The sequence below is a fragment of the Rhopilema esculentum genome, chromosome 8 (assembly GCF_057945365.1).
Source record: "Rhopilema esculentum isolate cy_ngs chromosome 8, ASM5794536v1, whole genome shotgun sequence".
In the NCBI taxonomy this organism is placed as follows: domain Eukaryota; kingdom Metazoa; phylum Cnidaria; class Scyphozoa; order Rhizostomeae; family Rhizostomatidae; genus Rhopilema; species Rhopilema esculentum.
Window position 1 is genome coordinate 6521252 of NC_142822.1, and position 24767 is coordinate 6546018.

The following is a 24767-nucleotide window of genomic DNA, read 5'->3' on the forward strand; positions in this document are numbered from 1 at the left end:
AAGCAGAAAAAATGTCTTGAATTTAATCAAGGAAATTTACACTTAAGTCTTGTATGTACATGTTACAGAAAGAACATGACTTATGTACAATCAAATGAGATAAAGGTTGTGCTCATCATCTTAAGAGCCCTAATACTAAGTTAAAAAATTATTTAATATTTACAAAAAAGTAGACATTGCAAGAGACTCCCTCAAAATGCTGTTTGTAATTTACAGTGCCTATTTGTTTATGTCAATTTCAGTTGTATTAGAAATCTTTCAAAACTACCTTGCTCCTCAGTTCTTAAATCTCCAACTTGTTCATCATCACTGCAAAAGTAATGAGGTTAATGAATATAGATTCTTACTACAAAATATAGCTTCAATTTAGCATCTCAAATGACTTAAAAACCAACAATTCCTTATTAGGCTTAATAACAACTGGATGCGTGATGAGTGGATATTTTTAGTTCTGCACAATAAAAAGATTGAATCTAAAAAAAGAAAGTAATGGATATGGCTAGAAAATAAAAAATTATCCATACCCCAACTCATTTTTATTTAACAACAGGTGGATACGAAATGAAGGCAACAGCAGCTTTAATGATAGACGCTCTTTTACTGAGCTACAGCTATCACTGAATGTAACTTTGAGCCTGCAGAAAATGATAAGAAAAACTGATGTTATCACAACCACAAAGAAACTACTACTAAGAAATTTCACTTCCATAGACACTCTGAATCTAATATTCTAAATGCCCGCTGATTCCAGAGGCTGCATGACATGAAAAGTAACAGAAATTCCATATCAATGGCTACTGCCCCGATAATTTTGAATTTTGTGAGAATTTTGCAAGAAAATTTTATGTTTAAGGTGCAAATTTACATCACATCATCACAGTGCCAATACATCACAAACAGGGTTCTTAAAGCAGATTGTAGATAGGTGGAGTTGGTATCATCCTTCTCACCACCTCATACTTTTCAAAACAATGCTTGGTAATCTTTCTAAACTCTGTTCACCTTTACTATGAGTAGACGAAAATGTATGAAATGAGGGCAAATTTTTTCAACTAACCATTTATTAAGATTCTAATTTATCAAATGAATTGGTAACAGAAGCTTTACTTACGTTATGTTGTCTTTCTTTGATGGAGGGGTAGCACTGCTAACTGATGTTGAAATACTCAAAGTATCATCATCAAAGTCTGCAAAATCGTCATCTAAAACATTCAAAGAAAAAGTAATGAGATTTTGTGACACTTCAAAGCCCTTATACAAAGATTCTAAAAGCTTTCAAGCATTGTAACGATGGTCTGTATATATTAAAGGGGCCCATGATGTGATTTCCCAAAGGGTGACTTAAGCCTTTTGGTTTTGCAAAATTTAAAAGCAACATGGAAAAGCAGAAACACATAAAACAGTATGATACTTGATAAGTTTTCTTCCATGCTATTTTATAATTTTCAAAGAAAATGCATAGTTAGTAACAATAGTTGATTGGATTTGATCAGGAAATATAGAGACTTGTTTAATTGGACACCTGCCATAACCATTGAGTTGAAGAAGCTTGATTTATAACTTTTCATAATTAAATCATAGACATTAAAATTTCTGAAAAAAAGTCCAAACAATTTTTGACACAATTTGTTACAAAAAGGATAACTCATTCCCCTCTGCTTAAAAACACATCTACTTTTGAACAGCGTCTTGAATGATCTTCTTAAAACTTAGAGTTTCACTACATAAACTGAGACAAAGAAAATGAAAATGCATGCCTTGTTGTGGAAATGTGATTTCATAATACAGATTATTTGCTTTTCTGTATGATTCAGGCCAATTGAACCCTTTGCCAGCTGGTCGATATTCACTCCTCTGTATCCCATTATCCTGAGAATCTAATTTTTTTCCATAAACATAGTACAATCTGTTATGAGCCTTTTTAGGTCCCTTGAATACATATTTGAGCTTATAGTCTTCATCTTCTGGGATTTCAGCATCTGTAACCAAAATTGTTGCATTGTTGTTGCATTGTTATTGCACTTAGCAATTAAAAGATATATTGTGGGAACAACTAAAATAGCTTTTTAAAGACAACTAAAATCAAATATAAATAAAGACCAATATTGTATTTTATCCAAGAAAAACAGCAAGCTTTCAATATGTTAGGAGCTACCAGGATTTTTATAATCAGTTATTGTTCTTTCCAATGCTGACCTCCCAATACTTTTGTTCACTTTCTTAAATTGACCTAAGAGCAACAGAAGTAAATAAGACATGTCATTAACTCAAGCCTTTTATGATTTACCCTATGGTCATAAATCACACAAACACAAAACTATGAAGTGGCTGAAAAATCTGAAAAACATGCTGGATGATGTTCTCATGAAAATTTATCAGTTGCTGTCATTTAAATATACAGGCTTAATGATTACACACTTTCACTGAAATCTTCAAGTCTTGCATGATAGAAGTAGCCAGTTTTGACTTTACTGTTTGCTGTACTCTTTTCATCTGGCTTGCGATGCCTTATTGTACCATGACCAAGGTCAACTAGCACAGGACAATCTATCAAAACTTCCTGTGACAGAAAGAAATGGTCCAATTAAAGTAAGGTTTTAGATTTTCAATTGAGACGGTTTTAAATTCATTTTTTAAAATAAGCAAAATCACAGATAGAATGCTGCAGAAAAATGAAGAAATACTAAATCAGAAAGAATTGGTTGGAAACGGAACAGACAGAAATCCTCATCTTTAGTTTCAGGAATTAAATTCAGAAGATTTCTGATAAGAGCATCTTGAGCTTCTGTAATATTTTCTCGGAATGTCAACTTCGCATGACCTTACAAAAGTAAGAATAGAGCAACAAAATGTTGTGGTTTTAAACACAACTTCATTACATTACATGGTTTTGTAATTGTGCGATTGAAAAAAAAATTCAAAGTCTATGGCACTTTCTGTAAGACAATAGATGAGGTATTTCAAGTTGCATCATGGCTGTGGACAGCAGCTTTGTGTATTCGTGAAAATTGTTGCTCCTTTCTTCACTTTGTACGTGTTTGTGTTTACTTTGCAGTATGTAGTGCGCCGGGGTGGCGATGAAACAAGGGCTTTCGTCGGACAAACTTCAGTGCATAAAGGCACTAAAAAGTTGACACCGTACAAACTTACTTGATTGGAATTGTTGGCATGCGAGGCAGAGTTCCCCATTCTAATTATTTTTCTCGATTTTAAGGCTCACGATCAAGTCGTCATCTTGAGTGGGATGTTGTTCAGAGTTTCTTAGGAACGTTTATGAAAGCGAGGTAAGTTGCGAAAAAGAGGCGAAAAGGAAGCTAAAATGGCTGCTGTCTACGACAAAGAGAGCTTCGTAAAGAATCTCAATGGAACGTCAGTTTTTGAGATCAATGCTATCGTTTCCACTGCTCCAATATGCTGCTTGCTTCACTTTCTGTTCTGCCTCCTATTCCCCATTTGGTACAACAATTTGAGCTGGATGTAAGTTGTTGATTGAACAGAACTGTTATTTTCAGTTTTTAAATATTTTCACTAAAAATGTAATACTTAAAAAGAATAGATCACCATGTTATATTTTCGACAAAATCAGAAGCTTTCCAACAAAATACCACTCCAGCTCTGGTTTTGCACTGTCAGTAATGCATTTCTTGTCATCTCCTCGATGGACAAATAAATAGACACACCGACGACATTCTTGCCAGGGTGGAATAAAATCCATGTAAATCTCACGCTGGATATACGCCAATTAACAATATCATATGGGATTGTGTCGACTTTTACCTTTTTGATTTTGGGACCAAGGTTTTCATTAAGAAGTACAAAAATGTTTTTAGGCTTAATAGAAAATATTTTGCCAGCTTCTAAAATTGAATATTTAAAGTTAAAAGATACTTTTGATACCAAAAATACAGTGCATGAGATAACAGCAAAAATAAACTGTATTGAAAAAGTTTAGTTTATCAGCCTTTATTTTGTGTTATTTTTTTTAGCTTAACTGTAATTTATTTTTCAGGAATTCCTTTATCGTGGACAATGCTTGGCTGATTCTCCCAAATCTTATGACACTCACAGCATTAGCAGATCATGTCTTCATTTTCAATGCAGCCCTTCTGCTTCTTTGTGCAGTTCTTGTGTTTTCAGTCAAATCAGGTTTGGGCACAAGTTGTCCTTCTCATCAAAGTACAGCAAAAATCATACTCGTAAAGAAGCAGTTTGTCTCAAATTTCAGGTCGTTCATGCTTGTTGCTACTGTGCTCTCTATCTTAGCAGTTGATTTCAAAATATTCCCCAGGCGTTACGCAAAAACTGAACTTTATGGAACTGGGTTCATGGATATTGGAGTTGGCTCGTTTATATTTAGCCATGCAATTGTTTCTCAGTTTGCAAAAGGAACTGTCACTTCCAAGAATGAACACTGCACAAAGGACCTCTTTAAAAATGCTCTAGGATGCCTACCACTCTTCTTCTTGGGTGCATTGAGGCTAATAATGGTCAAGTCTAGTGGTTATCATCAGCATGTTACTGAGTATGGTCTTCACTGGAACTTCTTTTTTACTATTGCAGTTGTCAAGGTATTTTTCATTTTTCTTGGCACATATTTTCTATTTCTGATTCTTTTCAAAAATTTTCCCAATTTTTGTCAGCCATAGATTTGTAGTTCTACAGTCAAATGATTGTATACAGAAACAAATAGCAGCAAGTTTTGCATACCATAATGCAAGTTTTATATAATTTCTATTCAATATTTTTGCATTTCACATAAGTATATGTTATTGAAAATGTGAAGATTGGCCTCATTATACATTCATTTGATTTGTAGCTTTTGGCTGGAACATTTCTTCACAGTCTAACTCCAAAAGCTCTTAAATTTACATGGCTTTTTGGGATCATCATTTGTTTGTTTCATCAAGTAATGCTAAGCCAGTTTGGTTTAAAGAAATTAGTTGAAGGTGGAATGAATAATGACGGAAAAAGAAATAATCTGGTTGATGCAAACAGAGAAGGAATTGCTTCATGTCCTGGCTACATTGGTTTGTTTCTGTTATCCTGTCAGTTAGGAAAAGAAATATTTCAACAAAGGTATTTATTTTTTTGCTTTTTCCATGATTATCTAGAGCAGCAGCATTTAGTTGAGTGAGATATTTTTTCAAAGAGACTTTCACTAAAGAAGAGTTTTTGCTAATGCTTTGGGACCTGTTCTAGGGGAGGAGGCAAAACAAACTTTATGTAATGAACCAGAAATCTGCAATCTGCAGGCAGAAGGCATTAAAATGGGGATGTAATCATTAAAATATTCTTCACAAAATCTACTGATTTATTTCTGTTAAGCTTCAACCTAAAAAATGCGAAAAACTCAAACAGAAATATAGTCAACTTGATTTTTTTGTTGCTTTGCACATTTATCTGTGTAAACATCTTCATTTAATATATGCAATGTTTGTAGACATATTTGGTGGTGTCAAATTTTGTCATTATAATGCCTCTATTAATTAAAAATATTTTCACTCTAGGTCAAAATTTAGACTCTTGATGCGTCTTGTGAGTGCTAATATATTGTTGTGGCTGGTGACTGCTTTCTGCATCAACTTTGTTGATCCTGTTTCAAGAAAGCTTGCAAATCTAACTTATGTCACATGGATCGTAAGTTTTTTATGCCTTAAGTATATGCTTTGATGAGTTTCAACTGCAAACTTTCCTCACTATTTACTTCAACAATTTCTTTTTAGATTTATTCTTGAACTAACTCTTTTTGCATTAAACTAACACAAACAGCAAAAGGGCAAAGAAACTGAGAGACACAAGGAGCAACCTTTCATCCAAGCAATTTACATAAGTGTGTCGTTGGCATGAAAGTTCTGCTAGTTTTCAAAACATCATATTAGTGTACTTTCAAGTTGCTGGAATCTTTCCCTTTTCCAGTTGTTTTAGAAGGGTTTCACCTTTGGGAGACAAAAATTAAGGCCTCATTTACTTGACAACAGGGTGAGAAAAACAATTGATGACATTATCCTTCCAATGAGCAGCTAGTGTTCAAGGTCTTAGTAATGCCATAATGCCATTTAGTTTTGTATTGTCATTTTGACAATTACTTAGCCCGCAACAAAATTTCCCAAAAGTCTGCAAACTTGAGATGGTCCCAAAAAGTGTTAACACAAGTCAAGTGGCAAGTATTCACATGAGCCAGAGACCATTCAATTCACTTCTTTTCATTTCTGGCTCACGTTTCACGATCATTCCACCCTATGCAGCAGAACAGAATACCCTTTAATAGTTCTTGTCTAAAGAATTGATGAAATACCAGTTATTTTTTGGACAATTTTGACATATTTCCGTTCTCTTCTGAACAGGGCATGAGAGTTACTTTCAACTTCTGCTTAGGAAGGTCAGATTCGGCGATGCAACCAGCAAAAGAAAATTCCCATTCAATAAAGTCAAATTTTCTCAAATCATAGTGTTAGTTTCACGCCTAGGTCCCCACACATGAACCACGCTGTAAAATCTTAATTAAGGTGGAGTACCCTGGATTACCTTGACCTCGCATAAGTATGCAAAGTATCTCTCCCAAATCGTTTGATGGTCTACACCCACAGCTCAGAATTTTAATGTTGTTAGTTTAGAAAAATCGTTCTTTCTACGTCAGAAAGGAAAATAGTCAGAGATATTCAAATTTCCTACGAACTATGTCTTAAAGAATACTTAGGATTTAGTTCTGATATATTTAAATCAAACCCTGACGATATGCATCAGCATCTTGGTTTTCCATATATAAGGAAACTGTATATGCGAACCAGGCCAAAACGTTTACACGACCCAGTGAATCAGTTTGAGCTTTCCAAAAATAATATCTAGTGGCCGCACTGATACTGACTCGATCTGTCGAAGAAATTATTTCGTTGGATTTAGCAATTTTAGAGAACGAACTTTCTTTTTTGAGAATTTCTCTTAACCCAACATAACGATTTCTTCAAATTGCATAATCTATACCCCCCCCCCCCCCCCAATTTTAAATAGTCTCCTTCCAAAAGTAGTGTGGGACTAGCTCATTCAACTTCTTTTATTATTTCATAGCATTATATTGTTAAATTTTCCATTTATTACTAATTTTTCACTATCTTTCTAAAATTTGGAGGTATTAAAGTGCCAGGGATTTACTGACAGGGGAAGTAGCATGAAACCTGGTATTTTTGCTTTTCTGTCGTCTATGTTTTAGATTAAAGAGTATCTTGTGCTTCAGACTTCTGAACAATTTCAACTATGTGATGCTTGACATATTGCGATTTTCTCTTCAGATTTCTGTTAATGTATATTTGCTCATCTGCTTCTTGGGTGTCGAACTTATCCAAGACTACGTCATAAGCAAAATTGGAACCAAAACCAAACCAAGAGTCGCTCACGTTTACGGACTGTCTCCAAGGCGACCTCTTCATGAGCAGGAAAGTCAAAGTGCCTCACCTCAGAAAGTACCAGATATTGGAAATCTAAGAGATCCTGTCCTCGTGAAAGCAATAAACTCTAATCAGTTGTTTTATTTTGTTGTTGGAAATTTGCTGACAGGAATTGTCAATATGTCGATGAGAACAATCCATGCTGATAACGTAACGGGCATGGTCGTTTTGATTTTGTACGCAACTGTTACTAGTGGCCTAGCCGCACTGCTATACGCTAAGAATATCCAAACTAAATTCTGGTAAACATTATATTTAGCGAGAAAAATTCGCATTAGCTTGATCCTTTTGAGTAAAGCGTAGATTATTGGGTTATCCGTTAGGATTTGGTGCCTTGGTTTTGTAGTAATACAAGGGAAGCTGCAAGCGAAACCCTTGGTGTTCATATTTAGAACTTAAGCTTATATCCGACCGTAGTACATAGCGCTTATAGACCTTTAGCAGATTGCTGTAGCAAGGGCAAACTCAAAACCTTGTAGACTACTTTTCGCTTATAAATATCAAGTTTCTTGTATCTGTTATTATATCCCTGCCGAAGGTAGTTTTTAGAACATTCAAAGCTATGCCAATGAAGCAGCTTCCTGCTTCTTAATCTCGATGTGAGCAGATTTCTAATGGTCATTAAGTGAATTCACAGACTCTTGGATTGATAATTCGGGATCCTAACGTGTTAAATAAGTAAGAAACCATTTATCAATGATGTCTTGATTAGTGATGGCTTATTAATGATACGCTATCCAGCCAGAGCTGTTAAAATAGGTTCGCCTTATTGACTTTTTAATTTAATTAAATTTACATTATGATTTTGCTGTTACAATTTCAAATGATAATTTTTCATAGGTGAAAAGCCGTCTTTAACGGAAAACTAAACTTTGACGCATTTAACTAAGTACATTGATCATAAATTTCACCCTGACAGCTAACCCTTGTTGAAGACATTGTGTTTTTAGCTGTTTTGTATACTATGATATGCAGTCTATATTTGTTTCCTTTCATCAGTTGTCTAGATAGCCATAACCCCGAAAGCTTCATCATCTTATGATAGCGAAATTGCATATTTGAAAACGAGTTTGCACTAAACTGATAATGAGGCTGACCAGTAAAGATGCTCAGCTGCGTTAAATGTGAATACGTTAACTAAATAAAGGCATAGAACTGTTTGGTTAGTCAGCTGTTTTGTGATACCATTCGTAGCCGCTCCTGCTTTATACACGTGTAGAATCATTGTCGATGTTTGAACAGCGACAATTCATTACTTCACAGCAATCGATCAATAGCCTGTTCGTATATGTAAGAAATCGTACTTAACACCAAGACATGCGTTGAAAATAGGGTTGGTTTTTTGTTAAAAACTTAATAGAATGGATGCGAGTAGGTATTTAGTCCTCTTAGTTTTGCTCTCTTTACATATCTTGGGAAATGGTCATGAAATTGAGCCTGAAAGGCCGACAAAACTGACGTCTAGAAATTTCCACACAATCCTGTCATTAGACGATCCTTGGATTGTTGTGTTCCTTGAAGACTATGCGAAGAAGGAGCCAGAATTAATAGCGCTTGCTACATCAGTTGTTGGTGTTGTGCAGGTTGGATTTGTTGATATGGATGATCCAGAATGCGACGAGCTCATCGAGGCAAAGGTAGTTTCACTTCTCAATCGATTGCTACTCGTGTTTACAATTCTCCTTGGCATGTCTGTAAAGACCTGTCCTAGAAATTAAAGGATTATAAGGTGGACATTTGTTGTCAGAGATAGTAGTGGAAAGGGGTAGTTATAAATGTATAGCTTGCAACGAAATGTAAATGCGGTCGACCAATTGTAACTCGAAGTAGTTAGGTCTGTTGATGAGTTATTACGTTGTTAGTTCCAAATGCACTTAACAAGATCAATACACTTCTTCGTTCTTCAGTAATCAATTTTGCTTCTGTTTTCTTCTCAGTACGACTATACCAATATATCGTAATAAGTTCAATCTTTCAGAAACTTGCCAAGTTAAGAATGGAGAGTTCGTCCATTTTTGCTATATGTGTACTGGATAGGCCAAAATCAATACTGGTAGTCGTCTAATAGTGTTTTGTGAATGTATATGAAAATGTATAAACGTTTTGAAAATTTATGAAAATTCAAGTAGAAACATTCGCATTAAATCAGATTGTAAATTGAAGCCCTCTGATACCAATTTACGCTTTATAACGTCCCTTACAGCATGTTTCACGACCTCATATTCGAGTCTATGAATTCGGCGAGGAAAATAAAGAAAGACCTTTGCATGTTTCGACTTACGAAGAAGCTGTTGAGGCAGCCTTAGAGAGCTATCCAGATACATTCGAAAGAATCACGGCAGAGAATATACCCTTGTTTTACAGCAAGGCGATGAGAGAGCAGAAACCACGAAAGCTCCCAGTGATATACTTCTCAGGTATGAGACTGCTATTTTTGCATGAATAATAGATAGTTTGTGATAAGATACTTAATGAATAAGATTTTCTTGTTATTGATTCAAGCACATAAAGTACATAGTTTTGTCCCTTGTATCTCGCAACCTTCAGTTGACTTGATCTAGCAGCAACAAATGTGAAGTGTTTTCGTTGTTTGGCAAATGGCAAGACCTAACTAAGAACCTTCACAAGTCGGGATCTTGACTCTTATTGTATAAGGGCCCATAGTTGTATTAAATGGCTTTGAAAAAAGCAAACATTTAGTAAACTAAAGCTTTTCGTCTGACACTCTTCAGAGTTTAAAACGTCAGAACATAGATCAAAAACTCTACGCTAAGAAATATATATACCCAGTTGTGGATCGAAATAGGCCAATCAGAAACACGAGCACATGACTGTAAAGGTTGACCAATCAGTGCCGCTTGCCTATTAGAATGTTACCAGTGGAGTCCTAAGGTGAAAACGAACTCCTTTTGTCTACACAGTAGCGGTTTTTTCGTGCTTATGTAGATAGATTCTAAAACTGCTAGGTGGAACGACGATCGGGCTTTACCAATAATCCGAAACATGTCGCCATTATAGTTTTTTGCACAATCTTGGTTTTCTAGCAAATGCTGCCCGATAGCAGAATTGCAGGTTTTAGTTGTAATTTTAGATTTGCAAGACCGAGGTGGCTGTTCTCTTTGGGGATGGGTTTTGTTTCTAATATTAGATGGAACGTGTTGTTTATCCTATCCTCCAATCTTTGGGTGGTGCGTCCTACGTAGCCAGAATCACACTGGCACGTAAATTCATAAACAACAGAACTTTTTTTTGTGGCAGGAACGCAGTTCTTTTGAATGGACGGAAGGGCCTTTTTTGTACTATAAACAACACGTGGGTTGACCGCAAAGAAACAATTTGTTAACGCTCATTTTAAATACAGATAATCGGGAGCCGAGCCAGAAAAATATTCTCATGATTAAATTATATTCTCCACTTTAAGCGACTTTTTCTATTAAACTAAATATCAAATGGTATGCTTAAATGTTTGAATGCAAAGACCAATTCTCTTGATCAAGCCTCACAGTCGCCTCACAGTCGTATACACGAAACTAAGACGTTTGGATAGTGATATGCTTGGATTTTCGCATAGCGATGAAAGAAGTAGACAATAGGAAACGAAATGGGAATGCCCAAATTGGGGGACTGGTACCGATATCAAAACTTGTCACTACAGTATTTCCTTGTCACAATTACTATTTGTATTGAAAAGCCTCAAGAATATCTGGTTTGAGTATTTGCTTGATAGTTTGAGTAAGCGTTTGCAGCTCTGTTTATACAGCAGCAAGCACTTTCTGACAGATCAGTAAGCATGAATTTTCGTTAGTTTGAGTACTCTATATAAATCCAACTATCTTGAAAAAGGATTTTAATACAATCAAGACCTGTCAATATAGAAGCTAGCTCAAATATGTTGAAGATATTTCTAAACTAAATTATGATTACCTGTAATCTTAGACAGCTTTGATAGTGTGATCCAATAAAATATTGAATATGCGTATTTAATCAAAAAAAAGACAATGTGAAAATAATTTAAGAGCCAAAAATCACAAGGCTGTGAAAAACACACCGTTTCGAACATGTACTCATTATCGAGTGTCTAGAATAAAACACATCAAATTTCCTAGTCATTTGACGACGATTACTTGCTCGAAACGTCGTGTCTTTAACAGCCTTATTCATTTTTGGCACTTAAGCATTTACTTATCATTTTGCTCTCAGCTTCACAGCAGTGGCGGATTAACCAATTCCAGTACCGGGGGCCTAAGATATTTTAGGGCCGATTTCTGCCAAAGCACGCCAATTACACTATGCTCAATACTTAGAATAGTCAGGCTACCCAGTCTGACGTTTAGTTGATCGCAAGTAATTCTTTATGCGTTTCAAAGCACTGAAAGCCCACTCGCCGCTGCAGATTGTAATCATTAGAGACAGAAATATTTTCAACATGTTTACCTGATTTCAGAATGAAATTCGAAAATGTTATTTGAAACTTAGTTTTTTCGATAAATTTTTTTAAAATTGCTTGCTCATTAAGCCATGCAAAGTCAGATGTTCTTGCCACGCTACAGTAGCAAAATACAACCAACTATTTTATTAACGACGAAAATATTCTTGGCTCCTTGCTAAAACATAAAGTTTTCTTATGAATTTCTTCGCAAAAATGTAAATCTGCATGCATGAGTCACAACAAAGAACATTCAAGTTCAACTTTTTGCATTCAAGTGTTTTTACCATCTCAATTTGTTTTATAGCTGATGTTTTCACATTTTTTTAAAGTTGATTTGTATTGAAAAAGCTCTGTCCAAAAAATTCCTTTTTCACTATTGTAAGATAAAATAAATGACTTTATATTTGATATATTATAGGTAAAGGATAAAGTTTATTTCATTTTTTGAGTTTATCGCCTACCCAAGTTCTTAAGGGAATTAATTTTTGCAAGTACTTAGTAGAAATTTTTCCAAGTTTATTGGTTATTAGTTTTGCGGATTGAGCAATGAGTTCCCATAAAGTTTGCAGCCTTTAACTGACATTACCAGAAATAATTGTTTAGCTTCAGAATTAAAAAGTTGGCTAGATTCTGGGCCGGGGTCTGGGCCGGGGTCTGGGCCGGGGTCTGGGCCGGGGTCTGGGCCGGGGTCTGGGCCGGGGTCTGGGCCCCATTGGTAATCCACCAATGCTTCACAGTGTTACATTGATTGTGGTTTTATTGTGCTTAAAAACTAATTTAGTACGTCAAGTTCGCGTATTTCTGTGCTATTTTCAAATGTTTTACCTTGGTGTTTAAGACTTACGTTACTTTTGTTAGGTATTTTCGCGTTTTCAAAATACATCTGCCGGGAATAAAAAAAAGATTGTTGAAGACAATTTTCTTCGCCTTCACTCGCAAAAATATTGCTGTTATTTAATTTAAGTGACTCAAACTCAAGCCCAGGAGACACCATGGCCAACCCGCTGACACTCGATATATCTTTCATTTAAGATATTTGATGATGCTTGATATATTATATTTGTACGTTGCCTGTAAGATAAAAATTGCATGTTTCTATTATTTATAGCACTCAGTTATAGTTCTCACTCTACAAAAACCATTTTGTTTCATTGGTTCTCATTTGTTACTATTTATTGTTTTACCCTACTAAAGATCTCTGCTGCATTTTGGCTATCTAAATTATAAATTCTGTTCAAATATTTGTTAGTTCAATAAATGCTCATTCTGTTTGGGGTTGTTTTGACCTGTTTTGCTTTTGGCTCTGCGTCTGAGTTTAACATCTTGGCTGTGTTTGTAATTTATTCTGCTTATATTTAGCCCTTTATTTATCATTGCATCTCTTCTTATTTACATGTTCGATAATTTGGGTGTTTTCTTTCATTGCAGACACAGATCGAGTGAAGCCTGTTCTGCGATATTTCTCCATTACATTGAAGAGCATTTTCTCATTTGGCATGCTGGTGAATCCTACACGCGATTTAATGGGGAACCTGAGTATAGAAAATCTCCCACAGCTTATTGTTTTGACCCACTTGAACCTGAAGTCTGGTGCGTTTGAAATAATCAAATACGACAAAAAGGCATATGGTCCTTACAATGTGCCAGGTGTGCTGCGTTTTCTTTTGGGAGTCCAGAATGAATCCGGTGACAAAAAGCACCGAAAGACACTGGAGAAACTGCTCAATGTTGAAATGAATGGTACATGTTATATTTATTCTTTTTGTAAGATGAGAGATAGCCTTTTATTCGGTGATACTGTGCTATAATGATGCTGTGCTTTCAGATTGTACTAGGTGCCTTGCCATGCAAATTACTATTACTAGGGCCATTCTCTCACAATTATGTCCAAAACAGAGTCCATTTTATCTTAAAATACTTATGCCACCTATTTTGGCGCCAAATTTTTTCCTATTGCCACGATCTGGGGTTTGTAAGACCCCCAAAACGGCTATTTAAATTTTGGCGGGAAACGTATCACTTGATGCTGTGACGTAGAAGTTGACAACTTTGACATTGAAAGCATTGCACTTAGACCCGACTTAGACCAGTTGCTGAATGGAGAGCATTGCCCCCGAGAGGACAAGTTATTGGATCATTGTTATCTGGGGCAGTTTTGGGCGTAGATTTTGAATCTGGATGTTGATCGGGCGTGCGCGTAAATGTTTCCAAGAAATGGGGAGTCGAAGGAGAAATTTCATGTTACTGTATAAATCATTTTTGCAAGGAAAATACGAGATAGCAATGTCTGAAGCAGTGCATTTGCAAGCATATCCAATGTATTTCTATTGAAAGACAAAGAAATATGTATTCCTGATATTTTGGGGTGCATGGGGATATTTCGTGGCATCTTACAGTTGACTTACTGGCGAGGGGGCATTCAGAAATCTTTTATTTAGGAACTTTTTTTATTAAAACGGGTCGACTGTTTTGTTAATATTTATTAATTCATTCAAAGTACGGGCTTCAGCTCTGTCAGAGTGGTAAAATTTAACATGCCACAAATTTTCCAAGTAATGCAGAAGACAGGGATCGTGCAAGTAAAACGCGAAACAAAAGCTTCTTATCTTCATAAGAGGAAATTATTGGTATCAGGGGGCTGAGGCTTTCGCGTCGGAAAATTCGGGCTTTCGGTGGATATTTGACAAACGTTCAATGTATCAGAAGCGGGTGCCCATCCAAGATGTTATCTTGTCGGAAAATCGTAGGCCCGAGCCCAGCCAAATGGTCGAACAGGGAATGAGAGTATCTCAGAAAAGTGGCTGCCGTCTGAAATATGTGTTCCCTTAGTAAATAACTTTAAATGAGTTGAAAAGAATCACTTATGTTACTGGTATAGAGGGCGTTGTGGTAGTCGAATATTTAATCATTTAGCGGGTAGGCAATTCTACTTCTCCTTGGCTAAATTAAAAAAAACTTTTATAAAAAAGATTTCTATTTTCAGACTTTCCTAGCCCATAAGACGATAAAAACAAAGCAAAAAACAAAAAATTCCTCAAGCAACCTTCCAACCCTAGCCAAATTTCAATCAAAAAATGATAAAGGACAGAGTGGAAAGCCGCAAATAACTCATAAATCAAATCTTCTCTCCATTTAATGAGTAAAAATCCTCCCACTCAGTATTTTCATTTTCTTTGCTCTAACTTCATCCCGCTTCCCCAACCACTACGTCCATTTCCTTCCTTTGATGAATTCGTTGTTAAATTATTTTATTTGCTGCAGTTTCCGTTTTTTAAACATGGCTCAAAACTATAATGTACAACATCCCAAAGCAACATCCAGTGACAAAATCTATTTCGAAATTATTCATTTTTGCAAAATAAATCAACTTTTTGCGTGCGAGTAGCGAAAAGCCTATGCATTTCAAATGTAGGCCTGTCTCCGCTTGTCAACTTCTACGCCATGCAGGCACGTGATACTTTTGTAAATTTGCGTCTACGGTCCCCTCCAAATAAAATTGTTGTCGGAAAACTTTGAAATGCTCAATTTTGAGCTATTTTCTACCAAATTCGTCAATAAAATGACAGGGTAAAGTAGGTGGCATAAATCATTTAATCGACCTTGGCAAATCTATAAACTAGTTAACTTTTTAAAAAATTTGCTCAGTACTAATTTTACTCTGTCAAATATACGAGCGTGGAAAGAGGCATCGAACTGCACTAAACATTCTTAAATTGTAAGAACAGGGGCTGAGTCCTTGAGCTTTCTTAAGTATTATAGCCAACTTTCTGATGCCTTTGTAGTCAACTTTTTGCAGCCAAAGCAAAGCTTTTGAATAATAGCAACCTGTATTCTATATCGACGGTGCTGCTTTTAGAGATTATAGAAGCCTGGGATTTCTTTGCTCTTACCCGTTTCGTTCTTGAAACAGGATTATGCCGGAAAAACATTACAAATTTTACTGCAGTTGCTGTCTTTTGGATGCCTTTAGACATTAGGGCTAATTGCAGAGTACTTAGTAAATATCTCCAAAGCATTTTTCCAAAACTGTTTTTTCTGTCTCAGTCTTTTAACATGGACGCTAGATTTAAGATCTAAAGAATCGCTTGCTGGGTCCATGATGAATGGTCTATTCAAAACCCGGAGAAATGAGGGATGAAATTATTCTGCTTTAGAGATTACCCTGGCTCTAAGTCCGTCGTTGTTTTATGCGAGTCTAAGCAACGTTGGTTGCATTCTTTTACGTGATATTTATTTTTATTATGCATGATAACTGCATGTTTCAACAAGAAAACGGCTTACAAGAACCTGGAGAATGATCAGCTGATTAAATGGAAAAATTTTTTGCGCAACTAACTAGTATGATCAAGCTAAGTTTCACGTACAAATTACATCAAATGATTCGTATTATTTTAGCCGATACATAAGACTATGTTTCTTAATTTCAGCAATCAGTTCAAGCTCTACAGGCTCATGTTGTTCTTAAATACGTTTTTTACTTTTTTAGACAAACCCTCAAGAAAACAACAGCTAGGAGTTGAAGAGCTTACATATTCATCGATTGATAGAATCTGTGGTTCTAAATCAACAGCTGTATGTGTAATTGCTTTTCTTGGAAATAGCAACAAGGAGTACATTAAGGAGAAAGAGGCGATTCTGGATAGAGTTAGAAAATCAGAAACAGTGAGGGTAGGTAGATAAAAGACTTCCAACATAGATTACCATTACAGTGGTTAATGAAGAAAATGATGAAAGCTGAAGTCATTTAAACCACATATCGTCCCTGCACAAGCATAGCGGAATAATCTTTTGATTGGCTGAAGCGCTACCATTTTGAATTTATGCAAATTAGCCTCGTGCTATAGAAATCAATGGGAAAGCTGCGGCCGAGGGGTGCAGGGGTTTTGACCTCCCCGGCATACACGATCATCACACACACAAATCTACAACTTTGTCGTTGGGATTTTTTGTTCACCGTCAAGATCTCAAGATATTTACCATTTTCAAAACGCATCAATATAGGTCTATTTAACAGCATGTGCTGCAGCCAAGCAGAGAACCTGGAGACAGAATGCTCAAGTTTTACTTCTACTCAAAGGACTTATTTCTCATAAAAGGAACAGAGAAAACATAGGATCACACGTAGCCTCGTGTATGCCGGGGAGGTTAAAAGCCCTGCACCCCTTGGCCGCAGCTTTCCCATTGATTTCTATAGCGCGAGAATGATTTGCATAAATTCAAAATGATAGCGCTTCAGTCAATCAAAAGATTATTCTACTATGCTCCCTGCACATGATTCCCAATTTCCCACTCGCACAGCATCGCTTGGCACGAATTCACAACAGTGTTTTCTTTGTTTACTCGCTTAATGCTCCTTGGGCTTGATACACTCCTGAATATTTCATTGGAACACTCTCCTAATGTTCATCTACTTTCTGGATGATGCCTTTTTAAGACATCAGAAATGATACAGGAATCAGTACACGCTTGATTAGTTGGATGATTGCATTTTTTATACCCCACTGTAAAAAGTGAAAAGAAGATGAAAGGTAGATGTGACATGATATGATACCATGCCCCTTTTTTCCAAAATACTTTTCAATAAGGTTTGTACCTGAAGAGAAAACAAACTAATGTGCCATGCCTTGTTATATACTTTATTTCCAGAAATCTATTGTGGTGTTTTCTTAGAAAACAAAGATTTTTTTGCTTGAAATGTTTGAATCCATTAAACTTTGTATTTCTTTCAAATTTCAGGATCATCACGTCCGCTACTCTTGGTTGAATGCAACTTGTCACGAAAACATAGCCGAAGCTTTTGCTGTTGATATGACACAACTTCCCTTCGTTATAGCAGTGAAGAGACTTAATAAGGAGTTTGCACATCACATAGGATCATTTTCGTTCGGAGACTTGAGGGAATTTCTACTGGCTGTTTTGTCTAGAAGAAAAAGGATGACAAATTATAAAAAGTTCCCTCTATGGCTAACAAAGGATTGCCGTTTGACAAAAACTAGCTGTTTAGATGGTATTTGCCGAGATGCTAAAAAGAGGTAAGTACTTAGGCACCAAGATCGAATGCTATGAAAAGAATTGTTTTCTAATGTTTTTCCCTATGCAAACCCTTTATTGTAAAGATATCTGCCATGTATACATTGCCAACATCATTTTTTCAATCTTGCTCGCAAGGGAAACTTATAAATCTCTGCTCTGGGAGCTGTTAGTCCAGTTACATTTTTCTTATCCCATCCATGTCACTTGCATCGAAAATAGACGTTGACAGTTTTATCGTTTGTATTTTGGATTCTAATCGCTATTGAGCCTCATTTTCACCTTTTTTTGCTACATAGAAACAAGAAGCGTGGACCAAAGCTTAGTGGTGCTGGAGGCGGCAGGAATGAACTTTAAATCGTAAACAAATTTCTAATTCGTATTTCTGTATGATAACTCTTGATATATAGATATTGATCTTGTAATTTTTATTTGGATTTCTGAGACAGCAGTATCCAAAAGGATTGAAATCAATAGCACTAAAAATGTCATAAACATAATTATTTTCTGCAAACTGTTTTCGTAAGTCCCTGTGACAATTTGTGTTTGTTTGAGAAGATTTATGTCATTTCTATTGAACAATGGAAAGCAGTAATAAACAGAGCTTCTGAGACCAATTAAGAGAATATAAAACTTCGCCTCTTCAAACTCTTCAAAGCATATTTTAGAATGGAAGAATATTTCAGCGAGATACCTGATTTCAAAAAGGAATCACGAAATGACGAAATGATGCTCACATTCCCCGAAATCATTATTCCCCAGATTGGGAACGATCTAACTCGCCAATTGAAATAGGTTTTGTCATGTGGGACATTTTCGAAAGCCAAATCTTTGATAAAGTTCATGTGTATAGCTAAAATATTTCTAGAACGAAATCTTCTGAAGCCATGAACTGGAATATACGGATAACATGCTCGTTATCTAGGTGACTTTATCGGTGTACCTGTTCTTGTTTATGTATTAGTTTGTTTCATTTAATTTGGTATAATAACTACTGCAAATATTTTTATTTTCTTTTTTTTCATTTTTGACCGGGTCCTTTGTCATGAAATAGTTTATAAAAACCTTGAAGAGCTTGCCGTTTCTACGATGCCTTGTCGCTTCTTCGATGAATGTTTACCTCAGTCCAGCCTCACGCTAGGAGCCTTAAGTATGGAGGAGTTGAAGAGAGTGCATTCTTCCCGCAACATGCTACCTTCAGAATGTTTTATCAAACACATGGCTAGAAAATACACATAAGTCATGTACGGGGATAAAATAACCATTCATCTCAGTTAAGAAGGTATAAAGTCAACCAATCTTAGCCTTTGTGCCAAGCTCTACCTTTTGGAATTAAAGAATTCACAAGGAACAGTTTTTTTATTTGACAACTTCACTTGAGCAGGTTCCCTGTAAAGTTTTGTTAAAGTGCTCAAATACTAACTATATGACATTCCTTCAACATTCCATCTATTTTTCTGATATTAATTTCACTTTCTGCAACTCAATCATTCGTATCTTTCATCATCAACGTTCTAGACGATCCTAAATAATGAGTGACTAGGGAAAGTTTTGGTTCGTTTTTTTAATCCGATGAAGCCCTGTATGCCGGGGCGAAATATTAGTATGCATTTTATTTAATTTATTTTGAAAATTTATTTTATTACATTGGATTCTCGTCACCTTGTTGCTTTGTTTCTGAACTTTATCTTCAAAGTTTTACGTGTTTTGAACAAATATATGGGACAAAATTTCGCAACCAACTCGTATGAAAAGGTAGACCTAATGTAAAGCTTTTTATTAAGGGCAAAATAGCTGTCGATTTGTGGTCTTGTCTGATTGCATTCTATCGTTTGACTGTTATTTGAAGAAACACGGTAGCGGTGTCATTGGAAATAGAAGTGTCGCACAGCAATGTATTCACATGCAAATTTTGTTTTTCAATGTTATGCATGGACTATTGGCCCTTGGGCACTTTCACATTTTAAAACCTGGTCATATTTTGGACACCCCTTTTCTTGTGACTTTGTGATCCAAGGTTTTCCGTCAAAAGCCTAATTGTTTCTAAATTTCCTGCTGCGGAGGAACATGCTTGAGCTCGAGGCTCGCAGTTCGCTTTATTATTTAGAAGTGAAAATGGCGGCGACTATGTGGTAGTAGTAGTAGCTGAAAGTAACCTGAGCCTTGCAGCAATTACCAGCTTGTAATGCAGAGAGTTGGCTCTTTGAGAGCTATAAGACATTGATTTGAATCATCAATGATATTTTAGACTCTTTGCTGAAAAGTTTGGGTCGCAAGGTTGCGAAACACTGCCACGGAAACTAGAATGTCACTTCACTCCCTTGCGGCCGACGGGAGTTTTAGCGACGAAGACATGAACGAAAATACCGTAGAGATAGTGGATGAAGACGAAGAGTCAAACATCAGTTTGAAGAAAACAGATTCGCATGTTATGAAGCCCCCTTTACCAATTCCTTCATCAATTGAACTGTCGAAGCCTCCGGTACGTATAACACCACTTGTCTCTTACGCTAGAGACGATGAATCAGACTCAGATACTGATGAATCTGATAAAGAAGAAGAATTCGATTTGCATTTGTTGTATAAAAGAAAAGCTGAACAGTTGCAAGAACAAGAATCAAATGCTTCTGTGGGAGAGCAATCTCCTGGGTCTGCAGCAGAAGACTCAGAATTAAACCCTGAAAAATTGAATTTTGCAAAAACGGCATCTAATAATGCCCTAGATCAGGTTAGACTACCACCGGAACCAGAAGGGCGCTGCTCCCGTTCATTGCAGGATAAGATTGCTAGGATGCTGGAAAAAAAGAATCTTGGAAAATTGTCCCTCAATGAGCATGTTCAAAGGAAAAAGGATTTTAGAAACCCAAGCATTTATGAAAAGCTAGTGAACTACTGTAGCATTGATGAATATGGCACTAATTATCCAAGAAATTTGTTCAATCCATCAAGTTGGGGCGTAGAGTCATATTATGATGCACTAGCTAAAGCACAAAAAGAAGCCCATGAAAAGAAAGAAAAAGAAAAACATCAAAAAGGCCAGGTTGAATTCATTAAAGCAACAAAGAAACTAAGCACCACAGGGTCTGTGACTTCAGCTCAAGGGACTGATGACAAGTCAAAGTCATCTAAGTGGGATTCAAAGTCAGGAGAAACTGGAAAACACTCAATTTCTGGAGTTACCGATGTCCCTGTTAAGAAGCAAAAAGCAAGCACTTGAAAGAATATTTATTAAAAAACCACTAAAACTTTACAGGTGTTGTGTCAGGCAATGTAACTAAAGATCAATCTCTGCATGTTAAAGGTGTATCAATATATGTGTGTTCAAGTTATCTAGCTACTTGAAACTTGTCTTCAAGTTCATGTTATCATATTTCTTTGTTTCTTAATAAAAAGATGCAAAAAACAGTCTATTGCATAGTGAGTATCATATCAGTTCATCAGATATCTTTATTGCCAAGTAGTAATTCACCTGTGCATTTGTTGTATGCTTCTAGGCTAATATCTCTAACCATTTTTGTATGAAAATAAACACAACCCCTCCTTGTTTTTACAGCATTAATAGCCGCATGTTTAGCGATTCTATGGTTGCAGTAAATTTTTTTGGACAGTTTTATTTTCAAAGCGCTGAATTCTATAATTAAATGCCAAGTAAGTTTTTTTCACTGCAAAATTTGAAGATGGCACAAAATAGCAGAAACATAGCATACAAAACAAACAATACTATAGTAGGATGCTGAAAAGGATAAATTTTATTTTTGTATTATTTTGTGGTCTCATCAATGCAATGATATGCTTAAATTATGGGTTGAAGGGGGGGGGGGGTGTGTTGATAAAGTGTGCTAAGATTTGAGAACTAGCTGGTACACCTTTTTGCCTTCAATTTGCCATCAGTCCTCACACATTGATTTATTATGGATCTAAAATTATACTGTCTGCAAACAAGTACGAGAGCACAGAATAGGGAAAAAGTGATCCTATTTCTGCGAGGGATTATGTTTAGCGATCTGTGACAAGAGTATTCTCTTGTAAGTTTTTTGTTAATACCAATCAAAAGTAATTCACAAATGCTGATTTTATTTGGTCTAGAAAATGACTTTGAAATTTTGGAGATTCAGTTCAGTCCAGTCCAGTTCATATGACTTAATTCTCATAAATATATTTTATATGTGCAAAATATGAATCTGTAGCTACATCTAGTACAAATACAATCTTATTATTACTATATTGAAAAATTGTAAAAATAGTAAAATAATGAAAAATTGTACTAAGGGAAGTTGTTAAAGATAGTTGCATCATCACCTAGCTATTTCCAGCAGAACTCCTCTAGATCCTAAAACCATGGCTATTTTCTTAGCAAGACCACAACCTTCAGTGGATTGAAGGTCAGGATTGGCTTTATGTGTAAAGTAAAATTTAAGTTTGTTGTGTGCAACCGAAATTTCTGCTACATACATATTAACTTGCATATTTAACTGCAAGTTACAGCCACACAAATCGATCTTAGGTATAGTGATTCAGTTGCGTAAATTGCAAATTTTCCAATCTGGGGCCTTTGTATCAAAATTTCCTGCAATTGACTATGCAGTCCAGAACCTTTTAAAACTCCGTGTTTGAATAGATTGATATTCAACAGTTTCTTTCGTTTATTTGCAAACTACGAGAAGAATATTTCTTGCTGATCAAACACCTACCCCCTCCCCCAGGGTGAATTTATCCTTGTTTGCAGGCTGCACAGGAGGGCCACTTCTTCAAGGCATGTGACTTCAAAACGCCTCGCAGCGTCCACTCCCTATCGCGTTGGCCTTCAATTATCGTAGGGGGTATTCGTGGAAGTTGCTATAGGAAATCTATAGCTCTGGCGTTAATTAGACATTATTTTCATGAAAATTTGATTTGACCGAAACATTTAACCACCTGACTCAAGGCGAGAATAACATTTCTCGACAGATCATTTATGGAGTTAAGCACGTATTAAGATAATATGCGGAAGGTGCTATAGGCTAGGAATGCCGTAGCCGACTTGTAGGCCAACTGAATTATCGTCAAATCGGGCTTAACTCCAGTTGGAGGCATAAAAGATGGTTGCATTTGAAGAACATTTCTGGGTAAGGAAATTAACTTTTTATGTGTACAAAGCTAGTTTGTTTGATATGTTGTTCGCCATGAGGAAGTGTTAGATCTGATGCTTCCTCAGAAGTATACGAAGTCTTGTTTCCTTTGATGATTTTGGGTGATTGACTGGATGATGAGATTGTGTTTTGCTTTGATGTGAGTTGTGATTATTCGCATTTATTGTAGGTAAGAGATCTAAGATAATTTTGGCTATGAAAAGCGAAAGGTTTTTCAAAATATTGTTAATTCAGCATACAGTGTCAATTTTTGTTGTTTTATAAATTTGGAACTCACTCAGAAATCGATACATTTTTTATACAAACGTTTAGTTCTCTAAAATCCATTTTATCGTGTTGCACGGTGGATGTACTTCATGTTGCAGTGTCTATCTCACTAAAAACTTGTTTTGTATCCTGGGCATGGTCTCCGTGACTTTCCTGTTAAGACAGGCTTGGGTGGGAAGAAATTGATATTTGCAATTTCGTGGTACTACCGGTATAGTAAGCACGCTCCTGTTACAGTACTCTGAACTCTAAGGACCTAGGCTTGGACAGTCCTAATATCAGTAACACAATTATTATGCTTATGTTTGCAAGAAATTCCATGATAGATGTGTGATGACCAAAAAGATGTGCCAAGCAAAATATTTCAATTCTATTGTAGTTGCAATATTGTCAAATAATGTTGCAAAAGTTATGTTAGACATATCTTGATGTGTGAATACCTCACTACAATCTTTTTGTTGTTGAGAATACAAAGGTTTGATTTGCCAAAAATATAAGAATAATGTAAGAACATCATCAGCCCCAAACAAGCTGTAGTAAGAGACAATTTTAGGAGTGGTAGGGGCCAAATGTTGTCTAATATTATCCCACATGCTATCATCCAATCATCCAATATTATCCAATATTACAGCCCTGCCAGATGAAAAATTAGAAAGAAAAATCAATGTCTTTTGTTTTAAAGTTATTCTCATAGAGCAGATTTCATTTGCTAATTAGTCATGCTAACAAAAATGCCATGCAAGACAATTATTTATTTGGTGGAATAAGAAACAAATTATATATTCTATGTACAATGCCTGCCAAGAGTCTTAGAACACTGAAATCAGTTTCCAAGGTCAAAATCCATCATCCCTTCTCCCTAACAGAACAATGTTGGTTTACTATGAAATGGGTTAGGATTTTAGGAAGCATGTTCTTTTGGACTTCTTTTATGATATTTTGCTAAATTATCAACATTGTTCTAGAGGGAAGGGGGCAGAAGTAGTATTTTTTTTGAAAAATGAATGAAAGATATAAAATGCAATGCAAATTGCTAGGTGTTCTAAGTATTTTTGGCAGGCATTGGAGTCTTTGAAAAATCTGTTGAAAAACAGCATTAAAGATACTTGATCCCCGAATTAGCCAAAAAGTAAGAACAGAGTGTAGAATTATTTTTAGGTCACAGTGAATATAGGGTTTTAGCATTCATTCAACCTACAAAATGCTTTAAAGTTAATTTTTGCATCATATTAAAATTCTTTCTATCCCCTAAAGGTCAAGCTACCATTTTAGTCTTATGGCAATCTTTGACAATCTCGCACCATAACTACTCAGGGGGTGATACTGCTGCCAAAAATGTTATTATATGAGCCAGCAGATTTATTTTTTTGGTTTCAAAGTACCTGGCCTTCCTGGCCTCTAACCTGATTTTCATTTTTTTTTTGTTGTGAGGTCCCGTGGATAAGCCATCCAGAAAATTGCAAAATTGCT

The 24767-nt window shown here is 35.9% G+C and overlaps 5 protein-coding genes across 5 annotated transcripts in view; 4 read left to right on the forward strand and 1 right to left on the reverse strand.

Moving 5' to 3' along the window:
- Window positions 1-21: 21 nt before the first annotated feature.
- LOC135694645 (uncharacterized) lies at window positions 22-3270 on the reverse strand. Its single transcript, XM_065213464.2, has 6 exons — window positions 3151-3270; window positions 2419-2560; window positions 1758-1979; window positions 1112-1202; window positions 525-635; window positions 22-309 (listed from the first exon to the last, which is right to left on the reverse strand). The coding sequence occupies exons 1-6, from the start codon at window positions 3187-3189 to the stop codon at window positions 228-230; spliced, it is 687 nt and encodes a 228-aa protein (XP_065069536.2). The 5' UTR covers window positions 3190-3270; the 3' UTR covers window positions 22-227.
- A 49-nt stretch (window positions 3271-3319) lies between these two features.
- LOC135694641 (glucosaminyl-phosphatidylinositol-acyltransferase PIGW) lies at window positions 3320-7691 on the forward strand. Its single transcript, XM_065213459.2, has 5 exons — window positions 3320-3477; window positions 4010-4568; window positions 4817-5076; window positions 5508-5637; window positions 7287-7691. The coding sequence occupies exons 1-5, from the start codon at window positions 3320-3322 to the stop codon at window positions 7686-7688; spliced, it is 1509 nt and encodes a 502-aa protein (XP_065069531.2). The 3' UTR covers window positions 7689-7691.
- A 1112-nt stretch (window positions 7692-8803) lies between these two features.
- On the forward strand, window positions 8804-19562 carry LOC135694642 (uncharacterized). Its single transcript, XM_065213460.2, has 6 exons — window positions 8804-9079; window positions 9646-9859; window positions 13300-13611; window positions 16358-16539; window positions 17608-17903; window positions 18201-19562. The coding sequence occupies exons 1-6, from the start codon at window positions 8804-8806 to the stop codon at window positions 18256-18258; spliced, it is 1338 nt and encodes a 445-aa protein (XP_065069532.2). The 3' UTR covers window positions 18259-19562.
- Window positions 19563-19992: 430 nt separating this feature from the next.
- LOC135694644 (SAP30-binding protein) lies at window positions 19993-21375 on the forward strand. The gene has a single exon (XM_065213463.2). It carries the CDS (start codon window positions 20207-20209, stop codon window positions 21116-21118), a length of 912 nt encoding a protein of 303 aa, XP_065069535.2. The 5' UTR covers window positions 19993-20206; the 3' UTR covers window positions 21119-21375.
- A 1298-nt stretch (window positions 21376-22673) lies between these two features.
- The window catches only part of LOC135694636 (F-BAR domain only protein 2), a 33205-nt gene continuing 31111 nt past the window's right edge, over window positions 22674-24767 (forward strand). The window contains exon 1 of the mRNA XM_065213454.2: window positions 22674-23006. Within this exon, the coding sequence (XP_065069526.2) occupies window positions 22980-23006 (27 nt within the window). The 5' untranslated portion in view covers window positions 22674-22979. The remainder of the gene's footprint in view (window positions 23007-24767) is intronic.